This window comes from Tigriopus californicus, chromosome 3 (genome assembly GCF_007210705.1).
Source record: "Tigriopus californicus strain San Diego chromosome 3, Tcal_SD_v2.1, whole genome shotgun sequence".
NCBI classification, from domain to species: domain Eukaryota; kingdom Metazoa; phylum Arthropoda; class Copepoda; order Harpacticoida; family Harpacticidae; genus Tigriopus; species Tigriopus californicus.
Window position 1 is genome coordinate 8478353 of NC_081442.1, and position 22310 is coordinate 8500662.

General features: G+C 43.7%; 6 protein-coding genes across 11 annotated transcripts; 5 read left to right on the forward strand and 1 right to left on the reverse strand.

Annotated features, from left to right (window-relative positions):
* The first annotated feature begins 59 nt into the window (after positions 1–59).
* Positions 60–1946, forward strand: LOC131878534 (WD repeat-containing protein 55 homolog). Its single transcript, XM_059224532.1, has 6 exons — positions 60–573; positions 654–808; positions 883–1111; positions 1175–1436; positions 1494–1650; positions 1769–1946. The coding sequence occupies exons 1-6, from the start codon at positions 153–155 to the stop codon at positions 1922–1924; spliced, it is 1380 nt and encodes a 459-aa protein (XP_059080515.1). The 5' UTR covers positions 60–152; the 3' UTR covers positions 1925–1946.
* LOC131878531 (lysosomal cobalamin transporter ABCD4-like) lies at positions 1731–7616 on the reverse strand. 3 transcript variants are annotated; one of them, XR_009373037.1, is made up of 6 exons: positions 7403–7616; positions 4922–5362; positions 3365–4854; positions 2695–3233; positions 2334–2632; positions 1731–2268 (listed from the first exon to the last, which is right to left on the reverse strand). XR_009373037.1 is itself a non-coding variant. In XM_059224527.1 (2 exons), the coding sequence occupies exons 1-2, from the start codon at positions 5304–5306 to the stop codon at positions 3413–3415; spliced, it is 1827 nt and encodes a 608-aa protein (XP_059080510.1). In that variant the 5' UTR covers positions 5307–5471; the 3' UTR covers positions 3234–3412. The 3 variants fall into 3 exon arrangements, 1 of the variants encoding a protein (XP_059080510.1); XR_009373036.1 differs by lacking the exon at positions 7403–7616 and having other exon boundaries at positions 4922–5471; XM_059224527.1 differs by lacking the exons at positions 1731–2268; positions 2334–2632; positions 2695–3233; positions 7403–7616 and having other exon boundaries at positions 3234–4854; positions 4922–5471.
* On the forward strand, positions 5881–15561 carry LOC131878536 (non-structural maintenance of chromosomes element 4 homolog A-like). 4 transcript variants are annotated; one of them, XR_009373038.1, is made up of 9 exons: positions 5881–6347; positions 6557–6782; positions 6854–6966; positions 7033–7365; positions 7983–8125; positions 13406–13602; positions 13750–14073; positions 14884–15097; positions 15169–15561. XR_009373038.1 is itself a non-coding variant. In XM_059224534.1 (5 exons), exons 1-5 carry the CDS (start codon positions 6081–6083, stop codon positions 8109–8111), a joined length of 1068 nt encoding a protein of 355 aa, XP_059080517.1. In that variant the 5' UTR covers positions 5881–6080; the 3' UTR covers positions 8112–8536. The 4 variants fall into 4 exon arrangements, 1 of the variants encoding a protein (XP_059080517.1); XR_009373040.1 differs by having other exon boundaries at positions 15192–15561; XR_009373039.1 differs by having other exon boundaries at positions 7983–8117.
* Positions 9668–13325, forward strand: LOC131878529 (polypeptide N-acetylgalactosaminyltransferase 1-like). The gene has a single exon (XM_059224525.1). It carries the CDS (start codon positions 10909–10911, stop codon positions 13054–13056), a length of 2148 nt encoding a protein of 715 aa, XP_059080508.1. The 5' UTR covers positions 9668–10908; the 3' UTR covers positions 13057–13325.
* LOC131878124 (putative uncharacterized protein DDB_G0272194) lies at positions 13388–14893 on the forward strand. Its single transcript, XM_059224024.1, has 3 exons — positions 13388–13602; positions 13750–14073; positions 14884–14893. Exons 1-3 carry the CDS (start codon positions 13388–13390, stop codon positions 14891–14893), a joined length of 549 nt encoding a protein of 182 aa, XP_059080007.1.
* Positions 15562–16857: 1296 nt separating the features above from the next.
* Positions 16858–20118, forward strand: LOC131878298 (uncharacterized). The gene is made up of 3 exons (XM_059224233.1): positions 16858–17532; positions 19174–19676; positions 19784–20118. Exons 1-3 carry the CDS (start codon positions 17040–17042, stop codon positions 20075–20077), a joined length of 1290 nt encoding a protein of 429 aa, XP_059080216.1. The 5' UTR covers positions 16858–17039; the 3' UTR covers positions 20078–20118.
* Positions 20119–22310: the final 2192 nt, after the last annotated feature.

The window sequence follows — 22310 nt, forward strand, 5'->3', positions numbered from 1 at the left end:
ATATGACGCACAAACGATCCGGTATTTTGGCATGGTTTTGATTGTTCCCCAAAGTAGGCGATCAACAAAAACATGGACACGTGACTGAATTGAAGTACACGCTGGGGGAAAGTAGCGCCCAGATCAGGTCAAAAAGAAATTCGAAAACGATCATGACGGCCACGGATTCGGACTCGGATACGAATGACTCTATCATCGTGGTGGAACCCGGACCCTCCAGCTCGTCGACTCGACGATCGGTTAGCAATCCGTATTACAACCAGAAATCCAACGACCTCAAAAATGACGATGATTCTGATGAAGAGGACGATAGCGATGATAGTGATGATGATGATGATGATGACAGTTTTGACGATGACACTAACGAAAGTGACGGGGAAACCCAGACGGAAGACTCCTCCAAGCCAGCGGACGAATCCATTCCGGCTGAAGACGCCTTGATTGTGGCTTTACGGCAAGCCAAAGAACAGAAGGAACGCAACGCTCCGCCTGATATTACATTTCGTCGAAGTAATGTGGCCGATATCTCGTTCCATCCCCAAAATGACTTGATCGCCGTGGCTGACATGGATGGTAAGCCAAAACAAAAAGGCTGGGTTAGGTCCATGATTGATTAATTGATTGATTGACTTGGTTGGCCATGGATTGCTTAGGGCAAATCACCTTATTCGAATATTCCAACGAAAAGAATGTGGCCAAAAAGAAACTGCAAATCCACAAGAAGACGGTTAGAAGCATGGAATTTGACTCGTCGGGTCGACACCTTTATTCGGGTTCGAAGGACCGATCGTTTAAAATTACAGATTTGGTAAGCCTCCCAGAACTAAACTGTTGACTAGTGAGGGTGATGATGGCGTTGATCATGGTCGTAAACTCTTACAGGAAACTGGCCAAATCAAGCTCAAAGTATCCAAGGCCCACGAGAGCCCCCTCAATCGGGTGCGACCGGTCAACGAATTCATTTGCGCTACCGGTGATGAAGATGGGATGGTTAAGTTATGGGATCCGAGAAGCGGACAGTCCGTTCTTGAGTGCGACGACTTCACGGATATTGTCAAAGACCTCTACGTGGACAAGGATTGTCGTCTCATGATTGCCGCTTCGGGGGAAGGTAAACCGGATTGATCTCAACCATTGCCAGTCACGTTTTTTCATGCTCGACACCTACGTATAGGCACGATTATGAGCTACAATGTTCGGGGTAAGAAATCCGACGTTCAGTCTGAGTTTTATGAGGGCGAAATGAATTGTTTGGCCGTGGTTCATCATGACTCCAAATTGGTCTGTGGATGCGGTGACAGCCGTTTATACATGTACAATTGGGATCAATTTGGTTACCACAGTGCAGACTTTCCTGGGCATCCCGATTCAGTCAATGATATGGTAGCTGTGACAGATAACGTTGTAATCACCGGTTGTGAAGACGGAACCATTCGGTAAGTCAATCAACAAATTGACCATCAAAAATAGGTTCATCATGACGTCGCTTTTAGTGCCGTACATCTTTATCCTCATCGCTTCTTGGGTGCGGTCGGACATCACGAAGGGAACTTTCCTATTGAGCGGTTGGACGTTTCATCTACAGGCGAGTTTGTGGCGTCCGTTTCGCATGACCAGAAAGTTAAATTCTGGAGTATTGCCTACTTGGAGGTAAGTCTTGAAGGATTGGTTGAAAATTACTTTCTCCACTGCTTGAGAGTTTCCAGTGTAACTTTCGTAACCAGAATGAATGACTACTGGCTAATAATTTAATACGTTTTGATTTTAGAATATTGATTACAACAAAACTAAGAAGCCGTTCTTCAATCGAATGAAACACAAAATCCGACGGAAAGACTTCAAAATGTTGACAGCCAAGGAGCAAGAACACCAGCTTCCATCATCCAACCGGGGAAATAGCAAGGATTTCTTTGGAGACCTCTAACAATACACTGTAGATTACGTAACGCCACCACTTCTATTCTTTTCGAAAGAGCTAAAATATTTGTCATAGAGCGGTCGAAGAGCCTTGATTTCGTCATCGCTACGGATATATTGACTAACATCCAGATCCTGGTCAAACTTCAAGTCCGAAGTTTCAGCACCCAAATCGGGAGATTGACATCGCGAGAGAAGGATTCGACCGTGTTCCAAAACGTCATTCATGTACTTGACAGCATTCTCCGTGATCAATTTCCGAGGCTTGCCGCCAATTTGACCAACAAAATAGGGAAGACGAAGCACCATGTCTCGTAAGCTTTTTGAAACAATTTGCAATGGCTTGGTGAGCTGAAAACAATCAAAATGAGATTAACCATCAATGTGGATTGGCCTGTTGATCATTGACGTCTTACATTTGCTTCGGTTAAGTTGCTCATAGGAATTGAGCATTCTCGAATGAATTGGTTCAAGGTCATTTTCTTTCTCGAAACCACGTTCTCGGATTTGTAAACCAAAAAGGCCGCGGTTAGTATGAATTCGGGGCTTCGTTGCAATGACGCATGTCCAAGGCGGATGAATATGTCAAATATATCCTCGGTTTTCTTTTGAATGGCCTCATTAACTAGATGGCTTCCAGTTTTGTCCCAGAACTTTCCGGAGATAAAAATTTCACTTTGAGTCATGTTCGACGATGGAATCCGCTCGGGCCGATCTGGGAACGAAATTTAAAAATAACATCTTTTCCAATATCATCTGCCCAAATCCACCACTTACTTTCAAATCGAAATCCTCGATGAGCAATTAAATGCTTTTCCACTTGATGAATGTCGGTCGGTCGAACGCCCACTGTACTGGAAAAATCATTCAAGGAAATGTGATCGCCGTTTCTCCTCAGAACCACATAAATGCATCCCGCTGAGAGCTCGCGGTGTCGAAATCGCTTTCCGTTATTGAATACAAGTTTAACCCAATGTTCGGCTTCTTTAAATACGCGTCCATTGGTGGGAATCTTCACAGCTGAGGCCACGTAACGCAAAGCTCTCATCAAATCTCGATTGGCTTGAGTTTGAGTCCGACCCACGAATCCGTGGACTTGTCGAGGCAAAGATAAGATTGGAAAGCGGGATTGGGACGCGCTTGTTTTGGGTTTATTGCCGACGATTTCATTGACCACTTGACCATGAACGAGGTTTGAAGCGGCCTTGACACCTGACCCACATTCAGTGCACACCAGAAGCTTCTCAGCATTATGCTCTTCGTCCACCAACGAGCCCTCAGCTCCACAATGGCCACAACTTGTTTCCTTCATGATGCTAAAATCAAGAGTGACGTAGGTTATTAAAAACAATTATTTTTTATACAACGTAAGCTAAGGTTTCTTTTGGTGAAGTTTATTTAATGCCACTTAAGTTAAAGGCCAATGCTCATGATGCTGAAAGCATACCCTGATTCAGAATCACAGCAGAAGATTGATTGATTGATTAAAGATGACTTAATGAGGTATAGATTCCAAAGTCCATTGGCCTTCGGGTAACCCAATGGTAAGAACCTGGTCGTGGTATTGTCGAAGAGTTTCTCGATGACCAACGCTCACGAGAGCGATGTTCTTCTCCACACATTTTTTATACAAAAGATCTTCCAAGTCTAAAGATAATGCTGACGTGGACTCATCCAAGAAGGCCATCTTGGGTCCATGGAAGAACAATCGAATAAAGGCCAGACGTTGCATCTCACCCGGTGACAATTTATCGTACCACGACCATTTCGGATCGGAATCCAACGAGCCACCACATCGTCGAGGCAAATCGCCAAGACCAACTTCCTCCAATATGTTCAAGAGATCCAAGGACTCTTGTGGGTCGATATGCGTTCCCACAACTTGAAGCGGGTACACGATTTGCTCTCTCAAAGTTCCATCCGTGAAGAAAGGCTGTTGAGGTAGAAAGAACACATCCAAGTCTGACAGATTGCGTTGGATCACACCTCGGTCCAGTGGCCAAAGACCAGCAATGACTCTCAATAAACTAGATTTCCCAGCCGAGCTCTGTCCCACGATCAGAAGATTGGATCCCAAATCCAAATTCAAGCTCAAATTTTGAACCAGAACCGTTCGTGATTTGGGCGTGACCAGGTTGACATGTTCCAGGACTAACGAATGGGACGACTTCACAAGACTCTCCGGATTTTGATCGGGCAGAACTTCAACCAAATGGTCGTGCTCCTCATCCTCGGAATTGTCCGACGACTTTCGACCTTGGGAATGAAAGGTCCGATTCATATGGATTAGCACCTCAGTCATTTCTCCGATTCGATGCGTGACTCCCGCCAAGCGACTCACGGTCGAGGCCATTTGCACCAGTTTGGTGAATTGAAACACCAAGTACATGCAAACAAAGGCATTCTCCGACACGGCTCGCGCCAGATCGCTCGGACTCAGGTCGTCATAGACTCCCGAGAAGATCGGAATGGCAATCACGAGGAAGCTGGCGATGCTCCCCATATAACTGAACGTATTTGTCGCCAAGTCCAAGGCCAATTGTCGGTTGAAAAGGCTTTGTTGAGTTTGGCAGAGCTTCCACAACTTCTCATCAGATTTGACTGACTCGACACGGGCTGATTTGTGGAAAGCCAACGATTCCGCATGCGTCCGTACTGTCACATGTTTAAAACGAAAATCTCCTTCCCGCCGCTCTTGCTCGACTGTTAATCGAACCACGGGCGACATGAGTACCTTGTTGATCAAGGTGGATACGAGAAAAAACAGGAACATGCCCGTGGGTCCAGCGGGTCCCGCCCGAGTGTATGCCGAATACGTGTAGTAACTGATGGTAAATGGTACCACGATCAGATCAGCGATGATGCTCCCATACGACTGACATAACAACGACACATCAGCGGTTATACGTTGATCGGGATTGTCCAGACCACTTTCATCTGTAAAAAAAAGAGACAGTCATGGTTAAAGGGCAAGACAATAGGAATACAAAGTCATGCCAATCACCGAGAACGTTGAGACGATAATAACGGATGCGGGCAAAATACATTTGATGCAAGGCCATCGTCAAGGATCGTCGCCAACCCACGGTCATAACATTGGTCACATAGACTCGGAAGGACTTGGTGATGACCATGGCCATGATCTTGAGCGTGGCATCCAGCGTGGTGGTCTGAAATCCGCTCCAATCCTGATCCCCCAACACCTTGTAATACCCGCCTGAAATCAGACCCACGTACAAGGCCAGCCATTGCTCCAAACCCGATAGGATGACCAACAGGACCATGAGTACTGTGTTGAGCGATTTCCAGTTCGGAAAGAGCAATCCGTGCAAGCGATAGAAACGCCGCAAATACAACACATTAAAACCATAACCATGGTTATCTGCCATGGCTCAATAGCTCAGCGACGACGTGGTATTCCGCTACGTCACCTCATGCTAAAACGCTGTAAAAGTCAAGACATGTTTATTGTGAATGACCTACATTTGTTCAAGGGTCGACTCCTAATCACGTGCGTGAGTGATCACAGTGGGTCATTCATTCCACTAGCCTGAATGCGTATGCCGTCATTCACGTCAAAAACTAAGGCCTTTGTTGACATTGTCATCATCGCTTACGGAAGAGTCTGGCGATGAAGTTCTTTGGATTGGGTCAAAAACAGATTCATCTTGGCCATCTATAATGTATGCTCACCAACAATAGACTTTCAACATCACTTGGATACCATGTTCCTTCTTATCACGTTTTAGTACTCTAAAAAGAGCATAAGCAAAGCTAATGCTTTCACATACATAACTAAACTTTCATGGCAAATCGGCCCATGACAGTTAAAATGGCCTCACTGAATCCTTTACTTTTCTCATGACTCAAGACACATCGAAATTACATCGATATCAAATTCAACAATATTTTCTTAACATCCTTGCTTTTGAGTGACTTCAATCTAATCAGTGCTACATTGTATAGTTATGTCAATTCCCCTGCCATACACCAAATCTACCCTGATTTAGTTTCCCTTGTGTGTCATTTCTCTGCCATCATCTCTCTACGAATGGGCGGGAAAACGTCAAACCCACCCAACAATAACAAATATACCCCAAGGATTCTGGGCAAACGTCGACTAACATAGCAGAATTCCGAATTCCGCCTCCCAGGAGTTAATCATGGCTCAAAATGGAGCCTTGAACGAGGTAGATCCGAATACACTCCGGCGAGATAAAAGGTCAGCGGAGACCTCGTCGCAATCTAAGGCGGAGCATGAGGAGCGGAATCTGACCGAGTTGGTCGAGCAAAGTCAACACGAACGGAAAGAACTTCGAGACCAATATCGCGACTTGATGAATTGGACCACCCATGAGGGCGAAGAAACTTTACTCCAAGATCATCAAAATAGGGAAACGGACGAGAGATTGGAACATGTTATAGACCAGGTGAAAAGAGAAATCTTAGGACATACGTAGAATGAGCCTTCTTCTGTCCAGATCATCAAAAGAGTGAGCTACATATTTTCTGGTTTTTTATTAGAAAAAAAAGAAGCGTTGAAGCGTTGTTAATGCTTCTACCTCACTACAGTTTACTGAATAGTTGATGAAAATACGATTTTTTTATTTCTCATTCAATTGTTCTTGTTCTTCCCTAGGCGGATGCGTTATATTCGCGTGTGAAACACGCCGAGGAGGCGGTTTTAGATGCCCAGATTTGTAAACAGATCTCGCGGTTGTGCCGTCAACGGGCGGAAGGCTTTTCCACCAATGTCCAAGGGTTTCACGCCCAAGAATATGCGAACAAACTGATCTCGGTCATGAATGGGTCCAAGGACGAGAATGGCAACGCCATCATTCCACAACTAAACTGGGTGCGATTAGGTGAGTGAATTGAGACTCTTGTTCACTATTTTATTGGCGGTTGTACGTACTTGGTATATTTTTAATCTCAGGTCAAGCCACCAAGGGCCTGTTTGCTCGGGGCCCATCTTTACAGTACATGAATGGGGCTCTAACCGAAACCAAGATTACGAACAAAACTCATCTCGTCAAACAAAAGCGCATGGTAAGAGTGTGGCAAAAAAATCAATGGCAAGATTAGTTTCACACTAAAAAGAAATCTCTCTTCCAGTCTCAAAAGGAAAACATTCACGTCACGAAGTCCACGGCTCTGAAGGAGACTGAAAAGTCCGACAATTTGACCGAAGCAATGGTTCAAGCTGCTTATGGCAGCTTGGTCACCTATTTTAAAGCCAATGGGAAACGACCCATTAACTACTTTGAGTTTGTCATTGACCCCCAGAGTTTCGGATCGACAGTTGAAAATGTTTTCCATGTCTCATTTCTCGTCAAAGAGAATCGGGTTCGATTTTCAATTCAAAATCGAATGCCTTTCATCGAGCCTGTGAAGAGAAAGACCCTGGAAACGACCCAAATCGGGGACGAGGGGAACAGCCGAAATCAGGTGTGTACTTCACCTTGTCTTGACATCGCTATCTTACCGCACCGAAACTTTCCTCCATGGCAAGTCGCAATCATGAACAGAGATACAAGCACACCAAAGTGAAATCCAATTTGTCAATTAGCAGTCAGTCGATCTGGTGACCCCCGATGTCAGCTCTATCGTCGGGTCTTCACAGAAAGGTTTCGATGTGATTTGTGACTGATCGTTTTGTTCTAACTGATCAAACTGACTGCATTCGGTGGGGCTGAATTGATGGGTGATGAATTAATTTTGCCATGACGTGGTCAGTTTCTAGCAGAATATCTCATGTTACAATCAAGTCAGCGAACGCCTCTTTTGTAACTGTTCTAAACAAAATGCTAATGTCACTTTCTCGAGTGTCTGACAAGAAACATGAAGACGTGTCTTTACGTGCAAGTTCATAACGTGAACGTGATCTCATTGAGATCTCGCGTTCAAAAACCTTCCAAAGGTCGGAGAGAGGCTAGTCTTTGGCCCCATTCCAACGTGGCTCAGCCGCTCTTTCTCCTCCTGCTTCTCCTTGACTCGGAGATGAGTGTGCGAGTAATTAAAAAGGATGGAGTGCAAATGGACTGATTGATGATTCTAATTTTCAGGCAGTGCTTGTGTTGTCCATGGCTCAATGGCGCCAATTGAAGCAACATCTCAAGATCACCAATGCCATGATTCCTCGCCGAGGGATCACCGCCCCCGCCAAGCCAAAAAAGGGCATGAGAACGGAGTAAAATAAGGTTCGCCTGTATGTTTTTCCTGTGTTTCCCATTGTTCACTCTACCAGCTCTCTGATGTGATACTACTCATCGTTCCTTGCTCGCTAATGAATGTCCAATAGTTTGAACCCATGTACACCCAACAATACATCTTTGTCGTCGAAAAGAGTGGCCTGTGCGATAGTGATCGCTTTCCTTCACAAACCAAGACAAGTTCCTTCAATCCCAATCCCCCTTGTAGTTTACTTCTATCACTTCCTGCTCATTGTTGCCTTGAGTCTTGAGACTGAGAGTTGAGACAAGCTTGGACCGATAATCATGGAGGTGTTTGGACTAGATTGGTTTTCCGACATCTCCATCCTTCAGACTTTTATGGCGTAATGTTTTGCGAGATATTGAGATGATATCTAGAGAGAGAGATTAAAGGAAATTGGAAGCAATGTGTGAGCAAGACATGTGAAGTCAGAAAATGAGTTGCAATATCTTGGCGAAAAGAGTGTATTCAAAGTGTAATCTAATTTTACAGAAAAGAATCATTCAGAATTAGAATAAATTAGCTAGTTCCTTGGTGTCTGTCCTGACCTTCCATGGTTGGATGGCTGAAGTAAACGGAAACTTGTCAAAACTAAGTCATGACCGTTTCTAGGGGCACTTGTTACAATCATGAGACCAAAATGAACAAGGTCATCTTAAGTCTCCTGTTTTCAAAAAGTGTCCTTATGTATGTACAATTTCCTTTCCGTTTTTAGCCAACTACCGTTTATCTCGACCGTGGTGCATTTATTGGAACTCGGCAGACGCGATCTAGCCTTATTAGCTCTATGACCAAACGTGTTTCTCTGAATGAAAGAACTGATCCGGAACGCTCGTCAAACTGGCTGTCATGGTTAACAATTCCGGAACAATACTACAACTGTTCCTATTATCCCTTATTTGTGGGTGACTTTTTGTTTCAAATCTGTGATCCGGTTTTTCTTTAAACCCGTCCGTTTGATGTGGACCCCATTCATCAAGGCCGCTCTCAACTGCCATTAAACAGAATAAGCCAGCTAACCTTTACCCACCCTTGGACTATCTGAACCGTGGCTAAAATCCCAGGGCTTTTTTCTCACCTCTGACCTTTCTCCTCATCCGGATCTCTATTTCAACAGCTGACTGAATCACAACATTAGAACCATTGAGCGGATTTCAAAACGCCACACCAAATCATCGAGAGTTCGACTGTGTTGTCAGGCCCACCCACCCTCCCTCCATCCCTCCCTAACCTCGTAAGCATTTCGTCCCCCGAAGGCCAACCAGTCGCTCTAATACGCCTCCAATCCATCGACACGATTTTCTAAGTCGGATTCGACCTCACTCCCGTCCGTTTCTCTCGTTCTTTCTAAAATCCGTACATATGTCCAAATCCTGTGTGCCTAAAACGACGCCTGTAACTTATTAGTCCCTGATCATTTAGCCTCAGTCCTGTTCCACGTCAAACGGACTCACAGGACCAAATTCGAGTCCACTTGACTGGCCCATTTCAGAATCCGACTTTCCTCGCCATTTGGCTGAAGAGTCAGTGAGTGAGTGAGTTATGAAGTCATTGTGGTGATGATATGGTGGTGGTGGTGGTGGTGGGTGCTCGCTCATTCCTATCCTCGTTTACTGTAGTGGTCGTGGTCGGTTGGTTGGTTGATGTTTGTATGCATGGCCTTTCAGCTTCACATGGAAAGTGAAACCGTGCCCTAATCGCCCTCTAAATATGATTTCCGATCTTCAAACGTTTTTCCTCGCCACTTTCGCGACTTGTGTAGCGGCTCTGTAGTGCCATATATTCATCCCTCCTCCCTCCTTGCCTCCCTGTCCCTCCACCCATCCGTCCGGCCCTCTTTCCCACTTACTTGTCGTCCTCCCTCCCGCCCCCCTCCAGACATCCAGAGCGTAATCAGAACTTGCACCCACGTCCTTGCCACAAACGACGAATGTATTGGCTGAGATTGCTGAGGTCTCGAGTCTATCTCCATCATTCTTCGTACATGTAGCTGAAGGAAGGAAGCGCAGGTAAACAAGCCCGCTTTGTATCACTATCATCATCGTTTACCTCTGGTGGCTGTGGCCCTTCTGATGCGGGGATCGACGGCTAGGACTTGAACGACGGCGTTTCCCCGACCGACAGACGACCGACCGACTGACTAAGGCCAAGTCGCCTTGAAGCTCCCCCCCCGTCATCCAACTGATAGGCCAGGTAGAAGCAGCATGGACACATTGCACACCCGGGTACAATGTAGCGACTGAAATCGAGATGATTTCTTGGTCGTGATTGTGCCTTCTCGTGCACGGCTGGTTGTCGGACCGAAATAACTCGGAGGATCAGGACAATGCAGTCAGTCGTCCTGAATACCAACCACCAGACCACTTCTAGCTGAAATTATCAAGTCATTCAGCCTATTTTTGATCCACTGTCTTCAGTTCGGGTATCGGATTGGAGTTTGAAAGAGGTGCAGCTCTAATCGAAGAGGTGCATCCATCTCTGGTCGGTTCTTGGTTGCAGAACAAGGCTCCTACCATCATCGGTTTCATGGGTCTTGGTTTCCAAGATCTTGGATCTCCTCATGAACACGCAGCCTCAATAAGTGCACGGTCATTGCTTGGATGTCTGTGTGCGTGTGTATGTCTTACTCCCGACAAGTTGGTCGTCATGCACTGAAAACCGACTGCCTTTTGTCACTCGACCCACGCCCACGTGAGTGCAACTATCATCAGGATCTCCATTGGACGCGCTCGCAGTGCAGATTGCTCGGTGTGAACCCCTTCAGATTTGGCAGTTACCATGAGCAATCCCATCTTGTTGCAAATCCGAGTCTTCTGCAATGTACTCCGAAGAAAGTCCTTCTTTCAAATCACTAACCGCTACAAGATCGTGGTAGGCGTGGCTGTGTGCTTCCTCTTCGCCTGGATGAACATCGGGTCCTTGAAACAAAACTCCGCAGATCACGCATCCATCCGCAATTTGCCCACGTTTTCCTCTCATCACAAGAGCAAGTTCGATCCTCTTCTAACCAAGGGCAAGCAAAAGGCCAAGGAGTATCCGGATTTCGATTATAAGTACGACCCACCCAAAAGAAAAGCAGCTCAGGTCGATGATCAACCGATCGAGCCTGACACGAAACTTGCTCCCAAAGTCGACATTGATGATGCCAAGCTCAAACTTATACTTCCCCCAGAGGATGACCAGCAGCAAATGCCCAGTCGAGACTTCATGGCCAATCGTATTCCTCCTGTTAGATCCTTGAAACCTGTGGGAAAACGAAGATCCAATACCATTAACGGCATCCAGGTCGACAAGAACTTGGATTACTTTGATGTTGTAGGATCGGCAGATCTATCGAAACTCGAGTCTTTGGATCGTGGTTTTGATGAATTTGCCGCCGACGATGCCAAAGTCGTCCCTGGGTTTGGTGAGAATGGGGATCCAGTACTTTTGAAAGGGGATGAAGCCGAAGAAGCTACACGTATCATGGCCAAGGAGGCGTTCAATATCGTCGCCAGTGACAAAATTTCCCTTCATCGGGTTGTGCCCGACACTCGTGATCCTTTATGTCAAGCTGTCAAGTACGATGAGGACCTTCCCAATGCCAGTATTATCATAATATTCACAAATGAAGCGTGGACCCCCTTACTTCGTACCATCTGGAGCGTACTGGACAAGACCCCGGGACACCTGCTCAAAGAAATTATCCTCGTGGATGATTTTAGTGACAAGCCTTATCTGAAAGGCAAATTAGACCGGTACATTCGCAAGAAACTACCCAGTAAAGTGAGACTGAAGCGTCTGTCCAAACGATCTGGACTTATCCGGGCCCGATTGACCGGGGCTCGATTGGCCACAGGCGATAATCTGTTGTTCTTGGACTCTCATTGTGAATGTGGCGATGATTGGTATCAGCCCTTGGCCCAACGAATCAAAGATGAACCCAACGCGTTCGTGGTGCCCATCATCGATGTGATTGATGATAAGACCATGGAGTATTATCATGGTAACGGGGTTTACTTTCAAATCGGCGGCTTTTCGTGGGGCGGGCATTTTAACTGGGTGGACATCCCACAGCATGAGCAGATCCGCCGTGGGAGCACGATTGCGCCAACTCGAACGCCGACCATGGCTGGAGGACTTTTCGCCGTAAACCGACAGACTTTTTGGGATTTTGGCTCCTACGACGAAGAAATGGACGTTTGGGGCGGTGAAAATCTGGAGATGTCATTTCGTGTGTGGCAATGTGGAGGTGTCTTGGAGACTATCCCATGCTCTCGTGTGGGCCACATTTTTAGGAGCTTTCACCCTTACACGTTCCCTGGAAATAAGGATACTCACGGCATTAATACGGCCCGTACCGTGGAAGTCTGGATGGACGACTTTAAGCGTTTGTTCTACATGAACCGGCCGGATTTGTTGTCAACGGATATCGGTGATGTGTCCAAACGCTTGGAGTTCAAGAAGCAGAGGCAGTGCAAATCTTTCAAATGGTACTTGGACAATATTTTCCCTCAAAAATTCATTCTGGACGATCCTGACCATTCATTTGCCTACGGACGAGTGCGGAACCCGAACAATCATTGTCTTGATACCCTTCAAAACGATGAAAAGGATACCTACGACTTTGGCATATACCCTTGCCATGATTACGTAGCGGCCTCGCAATTCTTTTCATTCTCCAAGAAGTTCGATATTCGTCGAGAGGATAATTGTGCCGAAGTGGGCGAGATTGGCAACGACTTGGGCCAATTGCCCGTTCACATGGTCCCTTGTCACGGAAAAGGCCAGGACCAAGAGTGGATTCACACCAAACAAGGCCGACTGATCCACAAGCTCACCAATAAATGTCTCGATATCGGCAGTGGAATCTCGGACAAACTCTTCGCCACGGATTGCAAAGCCATGCAGTCGCAGATCTTTTTCTACGACAACTATATTAGTTGAGAATGGAAGTGATGCTCCTGAGAACTCAAAGTGCTGCTTCACAGGCACATCTTTCACTCCTCCCTCTGTGATATGACAAGATTTATGGGAGGAACTCGACATCACCGTCCAATTTACTCCTGCCACTGATACTTCAGTACATCCAGTACGATTTGTTCGTTCCCATGTGCTCTTACGACATACTCAAATGGAAAAATGTGAAACTCGAACAGTAACATTTAATCATCAAAGCGATTTGCTCTGACAGAAATAAAGTATTTATTCAATCATGTGCTACTTTTTTCTTCCAAACTGAGTGCCAAGTGAACTTCTCTCACCAATGTATTTCGATATGAACTTTCGGTTCCAGGGCGCGGACAAACGAGATCAGCTCAGAGGTGAAAACGAAAAGGCGAGTCAAAATATGGCTGCTTCATCGAATCAAAAAGTGCACCGAGACTATGAGATTGCGAAACTACAAGCAAGGGTTAAAGCACTGGAATATGAAAACTCCATGATCGTGAGAATGCTTCAACGAGTGATCGTGTCAAATTCTCAAAATGCCAGGTGAGGGACGAGTTAGGTTATCAGATGTAAAAAAGTCAAAGCATCCACCACAAATGTAAAAGCCGACATTTTGGCCTCGATTTGTCCGTGACGTTGGGATTCAAGCACTTGCTCAGGTCTGAGTTGTACATTTTCGATATCTGTCAGTTTCCAGCAACAACCGTCTTACTCGGAAATGCAATCCGACCCGATTTCGTCATCCCAGGTAACTTTTGATAGAAACGCTCTCAAAGAGATCAATGATGCGTCGGAATTTTATGATTTGGACGACGACGACGACGAAGAAGAAGATTATGAAGACGAAGAGGCCGACGATGAGGGGCACGAAAACTTTGAAAACTATGAGGATTACGAAGAAGAGGAAGAAGACCATGTTCATAACGAGGAAGAACATAATCCAGCCCCGGTGACAACATTGGAGGCGGATGTTCTTATCAAAGCCTTTGAAAAAGCCATTCAAACGAGCCATTGGTAAGTTGAACCAGAAAGTGAAACAATTTTGGAGCTCAATCGTGTTCATAGGCTAAAAAAAAATGCAAGATCAATGAGCCATCGTGCACATTGTAACAAGCCTCGTTATCTCGCCTAGTAGTACGTGTACAATATTTGGCGTTACTCGTTCGTTCGTTCGCTCGTCATTCTCAAGGGTTGGTGTGCAAACGGCCCAATGCAAAAAGTCATAGCCGAGCGAATCAGATTTTCCACGCCCTGTGCAAATAAAAGCAATAACCCCTGCTTTCAACACATATATCACAGAGTAACGAACGAGACAAATCTTCTCAACCTACAATACGTAGACCATTGCGGTTTCGAGTCGAGTCTATCTCATTGGTACCTGAAATGAATTTACCTACATCAATGAATAGCATGAGCATTCTAGGTAGATTTTGTCAAATAAGCTGAAGCGACGGTCACGCCTGCTTGGATAAAATGATAATATGAATGTTGTACGTACGTACGTACATAAACTTCATGTTAAATCTGCGCGTCCTTACGTCAATTTGAAAGGCCAAACACGCTTTTCGCGACTCTGCTCAGGTTAAGTAGCGCATATTGCAATGCGAAAAAAATGAAAGCTCGGAGTTTTGTAATTCAGCACGGAAATTGAGATGAATCTTTTGTCAAAAGACAAAATTGATTCTCCACCTGGTGTGACTATGCATTTGACCAACGAGCCAAAAGCTGTATGAAATAGCTCCTGGCTCATGATTGTGTGAAACCGGGATATATTTCTACTCTGCAGATATGACTCCTAAATAGAACGTTTTGATTATTTTCCAGCGAACAATGATCGATTGTTGTCGTGGGATTGCCTTACTGTGAAATAAAAAAATAGATCGTCAACGTAGCTCAACGTGGTTTTCCATTCTCTTGTTCTTGGCATTGAAATTGAACACTTTGCATGCTCGTTTGTCCTGCATTCACTTAAGAAATCAGAGGCGTGTTCAATGATCTGTCGCAAAGTCGGTCGATAAGTTGTGTTGAGATCATGTGGGTAAGTATTGTGGAAACAATATGCTTTGTGCATGGGCGGCCATTTAGGCGTGACTTGTAAACCCTTTCAAGATTGTCCATTTGTTTCTTTCGAGTCTGATCATGTGGCTCTCAGTTTACCACATCGAAGGAGCCAAGATGTCGTCGTCTGAACAATCTGTGACCATTGAACTGAATCCCAACCATGCGGGGTCAAATCTGACCATGCTGACTTTTAATGATTCAGATTCACACGTGGATGGTTTCGACAAAAATCGTGCCATGGGATTGAACTTTTTATCCACAGCTTGGTCTCAAGCTTGGATTGAACTACATAAACTTTTGCTCAGTGAGCTTCGTAATTATTTAGTGGCGGAGCCTGGACAGTCCCAAGGTCCAGGGTTTAATTCGCTTGTTTTTTTTCAAAACATTGAATTTTAGTGTTTTGTATGTTATTCGAGTAATACACACTTATCAGCAACTACAGTACGTGGTCTCGTGACTTATACTTCTCACAAGCGTCGTTTCCAAGGTGACTGACTTCTTCCCATAGCTGAATAGTTGTACTGTACGTGAAGTTATATTTTAGAGACGGTTTGCGCGCACCTCAAATGTCTTGTCACAACTTCAAATAAGAATTGTTATTTTGGTGAAAAGGTGAACAAAATCTTTACCAGCCAAGGTGTCAAAATTCTTTTTTTTTGGTTATTGTGTCAAGTTTCTATTCCTCAGAGGGTGCATTTATCTGTCAAGGTTGGAAGCCTCTCGAAATTAAGATAGCGTTTTGTCTGTCCGATGAGAACGTGGGATTACATTTCCTACAGCCTGGGACCTGGGATCGAACCCTGAACCCGAGTTCAACTCGGTCACGCGTTAGTCAACTGCGCTACAACCATCTCTCATATTACACGAATCCAAAACAATTTCACACACAAATCTTCTATCTTATTGGATTAGTGACACATTCTATGCAGTTTGCCACCTTTTACTCAAGTTCAAATGCCAGAAATATAAATTTTGAATCTTTTAAATATCATTTAAAAAAAAATTATCCCAAGGGAAGCAATTTTTTTGCGAAAAAATAAGGTTGAGCTTAACAACCTAAGGTGCCCGTCCCTATCGAAGACTAAATATTATATTTTCTTACGCAACTTGGATCGTGCTTTAAAAGTGCATGTGGCACTTCTTTTATGTAGCTGTTGCTAAATGACTGCAAAATCTCTTACATTCAACATTTTCACGCTTGTCCAATTACCTCCATGCAAAAAACTTGTCAAGAAAAACATGCCATATTTTTTTAGCGTTTTGACATGCACCTTCGTTTTTTTGCTATTCTTTTAAATGTCGACATTAAACTCATGTTTAACCATCCCAAAAAATTTGAATAATTTGATCTCTCTCAAAGTGTCCGTCAAATGCACTAACTCAACAAATGAGTCCTAAATGAAGCAATATAAATTTGTGAAATCGATGTGAAGGTGCAGAAAAGATATGCAAAATCAAACCAAAATTGTGAATGATTGCAGAGCATCACTAAAGTATAAATTAACAAAAAAAACGATTGCAAATTCTCTGAATATTCACCTTTTACAAAGATGTTCGTTGAGTTGTAATCATTCCTCGGCCAAAAAGGACTATTTATGCACATGAAAAATTTGATTATTCCTTTTCTCTGCATTTTTTTATTTCAATTGACTTTGTTCAACCGTGTGTGTTTCATAGTGCCTCTCGTATGATGTTCCCGAACGATCCGCAAACACAAGTGGCTAGATCAAAAGTACATGCGTGTGACTGGCTGATTTTGTCGCTTATGCACTACGGAAAATACGAAAAAATATTCTAGATGTAGCGTCAGAACTGATGCTTGATTGTCAGACCATGTTGGAGTTCAAAGTTCGCTCAATATAAGATAGCTGAATGGAGCGCTTGAAATTCACTCGCGTCTGAGTCATTGAAGGGAAAAGATGTCCGCTACAAAATTAGCTGCGGATCAAATCTTGGTCGAGGGGAAGGTTTACTCTTCGACTAAATTGGCTGACCTTCATCCGGGTGGGCCTTTGTTCTTGCGGGCCTTCTCGGGTCGTGATGCCACCCAAGCCTTTCTTTCTTACCATCGAAGGACGTTCCCCCATTCTCGCGTCAAAGAGGCTTTTGAACATCATCATCCGGACGTGGTTTATGATCCAGCTACCAATGCCGATTACTTGGAGCTCTGCGAGCGGATTGACAAGGTCATTCCACGAATGAAGTCGTTCGCTCCATGGAGCTATTTTATCAAAGCCACACTCATTTGGAGCACGGCGATCGGTCTGGAAATCCATATGCATTACAACGCGCGATATCCTTGGTTCGAAACTGCTCTCCTGGGCTTCTTTTTTGCCTTGATGGGCTTGAACGTTCAACACGATGCTAATCATGGATCGCTCTCAAGAAAGCCGTGGGTGAATCGATTTTGGGGTAAGTTCAATCAATATAACTATGACAGGTTAAATCTATTATAGCCTTGCCAAAAATTGACGTCTAAGAAAAGACAGGAAGGTATTTAAAATCAAATTCGTGTTCATTATTTTTTTCTTGACCTTCTATTACATCGTCAGATTGGTTGTAAGTCGGGTTGAAGGTTGCTTTTAAACGAAACAAATAGATCTTCGAATCATCAAAGAAAATGTAGCCCTACTATGCAGATGAAAAAGAAGTATTTGCGAACAGTCTTGGAGATAAATCTAAAAACGTGACGAGCCTCAAATCGCGAGCATAGCCCAACGTACAAACATACGTTTAAGCTTTTATGATTGATTCTATTTCTCGCACCACCTTCAACTACCAAATTAGACAGGATCAGAAGCAAATCTGCTATCAATGTTGTAACCGTGGCTTTAGATAACTTATTTAATCCCTCCAGATTCGAGACATAGTCACACGAATGTAAATTTTAAGAGCTTCAACGAGCTTGGCTTTGAGTGATGGAACATTTCAGTTCTGATTTCAAAACGTCTGAAAGAAAAGAGGCAACTTAAATTGAGAATTTTATGGTAAAAAAAAATATTTTTATTTTATGAGGAAGAAAGGGGGCGAAGATATAATTACAATCGCATCAAGGGGCGCATTTTTAAATCCAGAGACCAAAAGAAATGAGTTCAAAAAAGTGTATAGTACACTTTAAAACACACGTTTGATTATTGAAGATACTATTTTTTTAAATCCTTCATGTACCTTGTGCCTTTGGGCATATAACCGTAAAATTGAAGGAAGATTTATTGATTGTTCTTTTAGTCATACCACTTTTGCCTAACGATAAAATTGGCAAATGATTCAATGCTTTTGTCACAAATAATTGAATATCATTAAATTTGTGGGTTCAGAGGAAGGTTCGATACATAGTTTTTGAGAGAATAATTCTGTTAGGGCAATGGAGTGGAAAAATCGAGAAAAAGTATTTTGTTTGTCTGATCGTGTGTTTCATCGTTCAATCGTTGGTCAAACCCGGTTCTAGTTTTTGGTTTGTTTGTAGAGAAATTATAGTCATCAAAAGTAACTTTTATTCAGTATCATTAATTCTTATGGCTCAAGCTGAATATCGTAAGATTATGAGCCCGTGGGAAATTAAAGTATTGTAGACGATCTTCAAACACTCTTCCTTTGTATGAACAATGCCAAGTTTGTCGGACGTGCAGTGTGTACAATCTGTTTAGAGTGGCCTTGAAAAACGTTTTCGTAGTTGGAACAAAATCAAATCGAGTTTTATGGTGCATACAGGAGGTCACTTCTATCTCATGTATAAACTAGAGGTGGAATGGAATGCCTCATGACAAAATTGCTATCAATTTTTGGGACTGTCCCTCAACTAGTTGTGTCATCTGGGTAATAATTGACATGGCCTGATTTCGTCTTTAGAGCCATTCAAAATCACATGCCCTTGACCATTCGCACTGATTATTGTAAATGTAAATCGGCCCACAGATGCTTACTTTCATTTTTTTGCCAAGGTTACTGTTATTCATTCAACAAGAGACCAGATCCAAAAGAAATTCGATTCATTTTGAGATTTTTGAGATCCCCAAACACACCTTTTAATACCAGATCTTTTACACTTGATAGGATTGGCTCAGAATTGGTATGGTGGCAGTTCCGTGTCTTGGATTCATCAACACGTGGTTCAACATCATATTCACACGAATGACGTTTTTCTTGATCCGGACATCGAAGGCAAATCACCCATCCTTCGGCTCAACCCTAATCAACCCCTTCTCAAGGCGTATGCCTTTCAGCATGTGCATTATTTCTTGTTAATCCTGGTTTTTGGGTATAATATCATCTATCAAGCTGTCACCACTGTCTTGGAATTCGCCAACAAAGCTCCTTTCTCAGTGTTACTTCGGCCTTATATTTTGGGCGAACACATTTGGAACGTCTTCTTTGTGGTACGATGGTTTTTGCTACCGATGGTACTAGCACCCAGTTTGTGGACACCATTGACCATTATGCCCATGTTTATGGTCTTTGGCACGTATTTGTCGTTCTTTTTTCATATCAGCCACAATTTTGATGGGGTTGAACAACTCGAGGATACGTCGTCCAAAAACTCATTCCTCTACAATCAGGTACAGTAACAAGAGTTTCAAAGGTTGCGTGATCCCTTCGTTTCCGTTCCGAAATTCCGAGAATGAGCTCTCGATTTTTAACGCGATCTTTAACATTCATTCTTTAGCTCATCACTTCGTCCAACGTTTGTGGGGCAAAGCTTTGTTTCCTTAATGGAGGTCTCAATTACCAGATCGAGCACCATCTCTTCCCAAGAATGCACCATAGCCATTACCCAACTGTGGCACCTCATGTTAGAAATTTTTGCGAGGAAAAAGGATTGCCTTATCATCACTTCCCGACAATTCGCGAAAATCTAAGCTCATGCATTAATCATCTCTCCGACTTTGGACGGAAAGAAGTTCCTAGAGCGGCTGAGAAGCTCGACATTGCCAAACGAATTGTCAGAAACATTTCCTAACTGGGAGAGAACAACAATAAAAAAAAAATCAATCATCGCTACCACCTCTCAGTGTTCCGAGATTTTTTAAGTGAAATGGAACGGTTAACTAGTACATGTCGCCCTTACGCATGGTTAAGGAGCAAATAGAAAATGAGAGAACAAAAAAAACACGCTAGATGCAAAAAAATTACAATACAGTGACCTGCCATTGTGCCATAAAGAGATCTCAACGAGCCCCGATAAAAAGAACTCCATGATGCTTCTCCAGAAACTACGTCCAGCACGCAGCCCTGTAGTTCATGGTCGGAGCATAGCGCAGTGTCGTTTCCTTGGTACGACGAGTACTGCAAACACCATCAGAGATAGGAGGAGTTCTTGTCTCATTGACCAAGGGGATCTGAATCAAATTAAAAGCCATTTCTCCATCTGCCCCTCCTAGCCTATAACTATTACTAGTGGACGTACTCCTAGTCTTGCTCACTCTTGCTCTGCTCGCTCTCTGGAATGGAACTTGTCGGAAACGATCCGTCTCTGGCGGAGCGTTGATTTCCATAGAAATTATCAGGGACTCAATCTGATCAAGTCGTTGGAATCTCCGACGATTTTACGAGGCATTGCTTGCATTCAACACAATCATTTCAAGGGGTTAGAAAGTCCATAAATCTCGGGTTAAAAAGGGGGGGAGGGAAACTTGGAATGATTTGCATCGCTTTAAACTAACAAGCCCACCATTGACGAGCAGCTCTCTCGTTGGTTTTCTGACTGATCTCGTCGCTCTTGGCTCTCACTCAATTCTACGCCTCGGAGTCAGCGATCTAGAAAGTTGATCCTTGGAGCCTCAATCCCCTCTGATCATCTGCCGTTGCACGGTGGAACCACAGGAAAGTTTCACATTTTCTTGTAACTACCAATAATTGTAAAATTTACTAGCAAATGAACAAGATATGTCTTCAAGCGGCCTCATGGTATGGTTTATGTGCCAATCTTTGTGGAACGGTAATCATATATTCATGCAAAAGATAAATAACATTGTCAATGAACTAGTTCCCAAAATCCGTCCGAATGCCCAAAATAGTTTTCAATTTGTAATACTTGCTGAAATAATTTTAGGTAGACTTCCCTTAAATAATAAGTTGCGACAACCGTAATAGGAGATATTTTTGTTGTGTCACTAAAACGCAAAAAGTACCTTTTGTACTTGATAAATTAATGTCTGCCTCCCCTTATCCCACCGTGCTCATCTGGTCTGATCGTCAGGTCCATTTTTCCGAGCCAAACCTCAACTAGGGGAAGCTTTTTTGGTGAGTGAGTGTCTGGCATGTTTGCTTCAGGATATGTTTGCTCTCGAACTGAGCTCGTGCGCGACCAACAAGGGCTTTTCAAAATGAAATTGTGGACAACAACGAACGGACCGAACCAAACTAGTACAATACACTTGAATGCTGGAAACCAACCCAGGTGGTGGGGGTAGGTACTCGTGCTCCTAAAGCGACGAGTTGAGGTTTCCTTCATTTAGGATGGACGTAATTTTTATTGCCCTGTCTACGTACGTTGTCCATACGTGTATGTACACTACACACTCCATGTCGGTTGTTGGTTCATCTGTCCATGACACGGGATTTCCATACTCATGCACACACAATCATGTACTTATCATTATTCTCATTATGAAATTTATCAACTTAATGGCGGAAACTCTAGAGAACCTGATCTTTATCATGGATTAGACGATTACCCCTTTTAATCTGTCCATGCTCAGCATCTGCATGATTCACTAAAAATGTTCGTGTCCAACCTCAAGATTGGTCTTGCAATTGCAGCTATTATTTCATATTGAACAATCATTGATAGGCTATTTTGAATGGATCAGGTAGTTGATCCCTGGCTGCCTGGTTTCTGGACCTGTCTCAAAGTAGGGGACGTGAATTCATTCACCAGAGGTCGAATCAACCGAAAGAAGAGCCACATGACATGTTTTGCCTTTTAGCACAAGCCAAGATGATATTGATCAAACAAAAAAAAGTGGGATCAGCTCCTTTACTTCATAGACCTAAAAGCATGCTAAAACTAGTGAGAGCCGGAACCTGCAATGGTTGCTTATAAAACCGGACACAGCTATCAGACAGGCGAATTTACATGTGCGATGGAACGTGTAGGAGCAGGTTTACTACTATGGTCCTTTGTTGGTTGGTGCATGTCCAAAGGCTTTAATGAGAGGTTGGCGCGAGCGTGACATGAAAGTGACAATTTC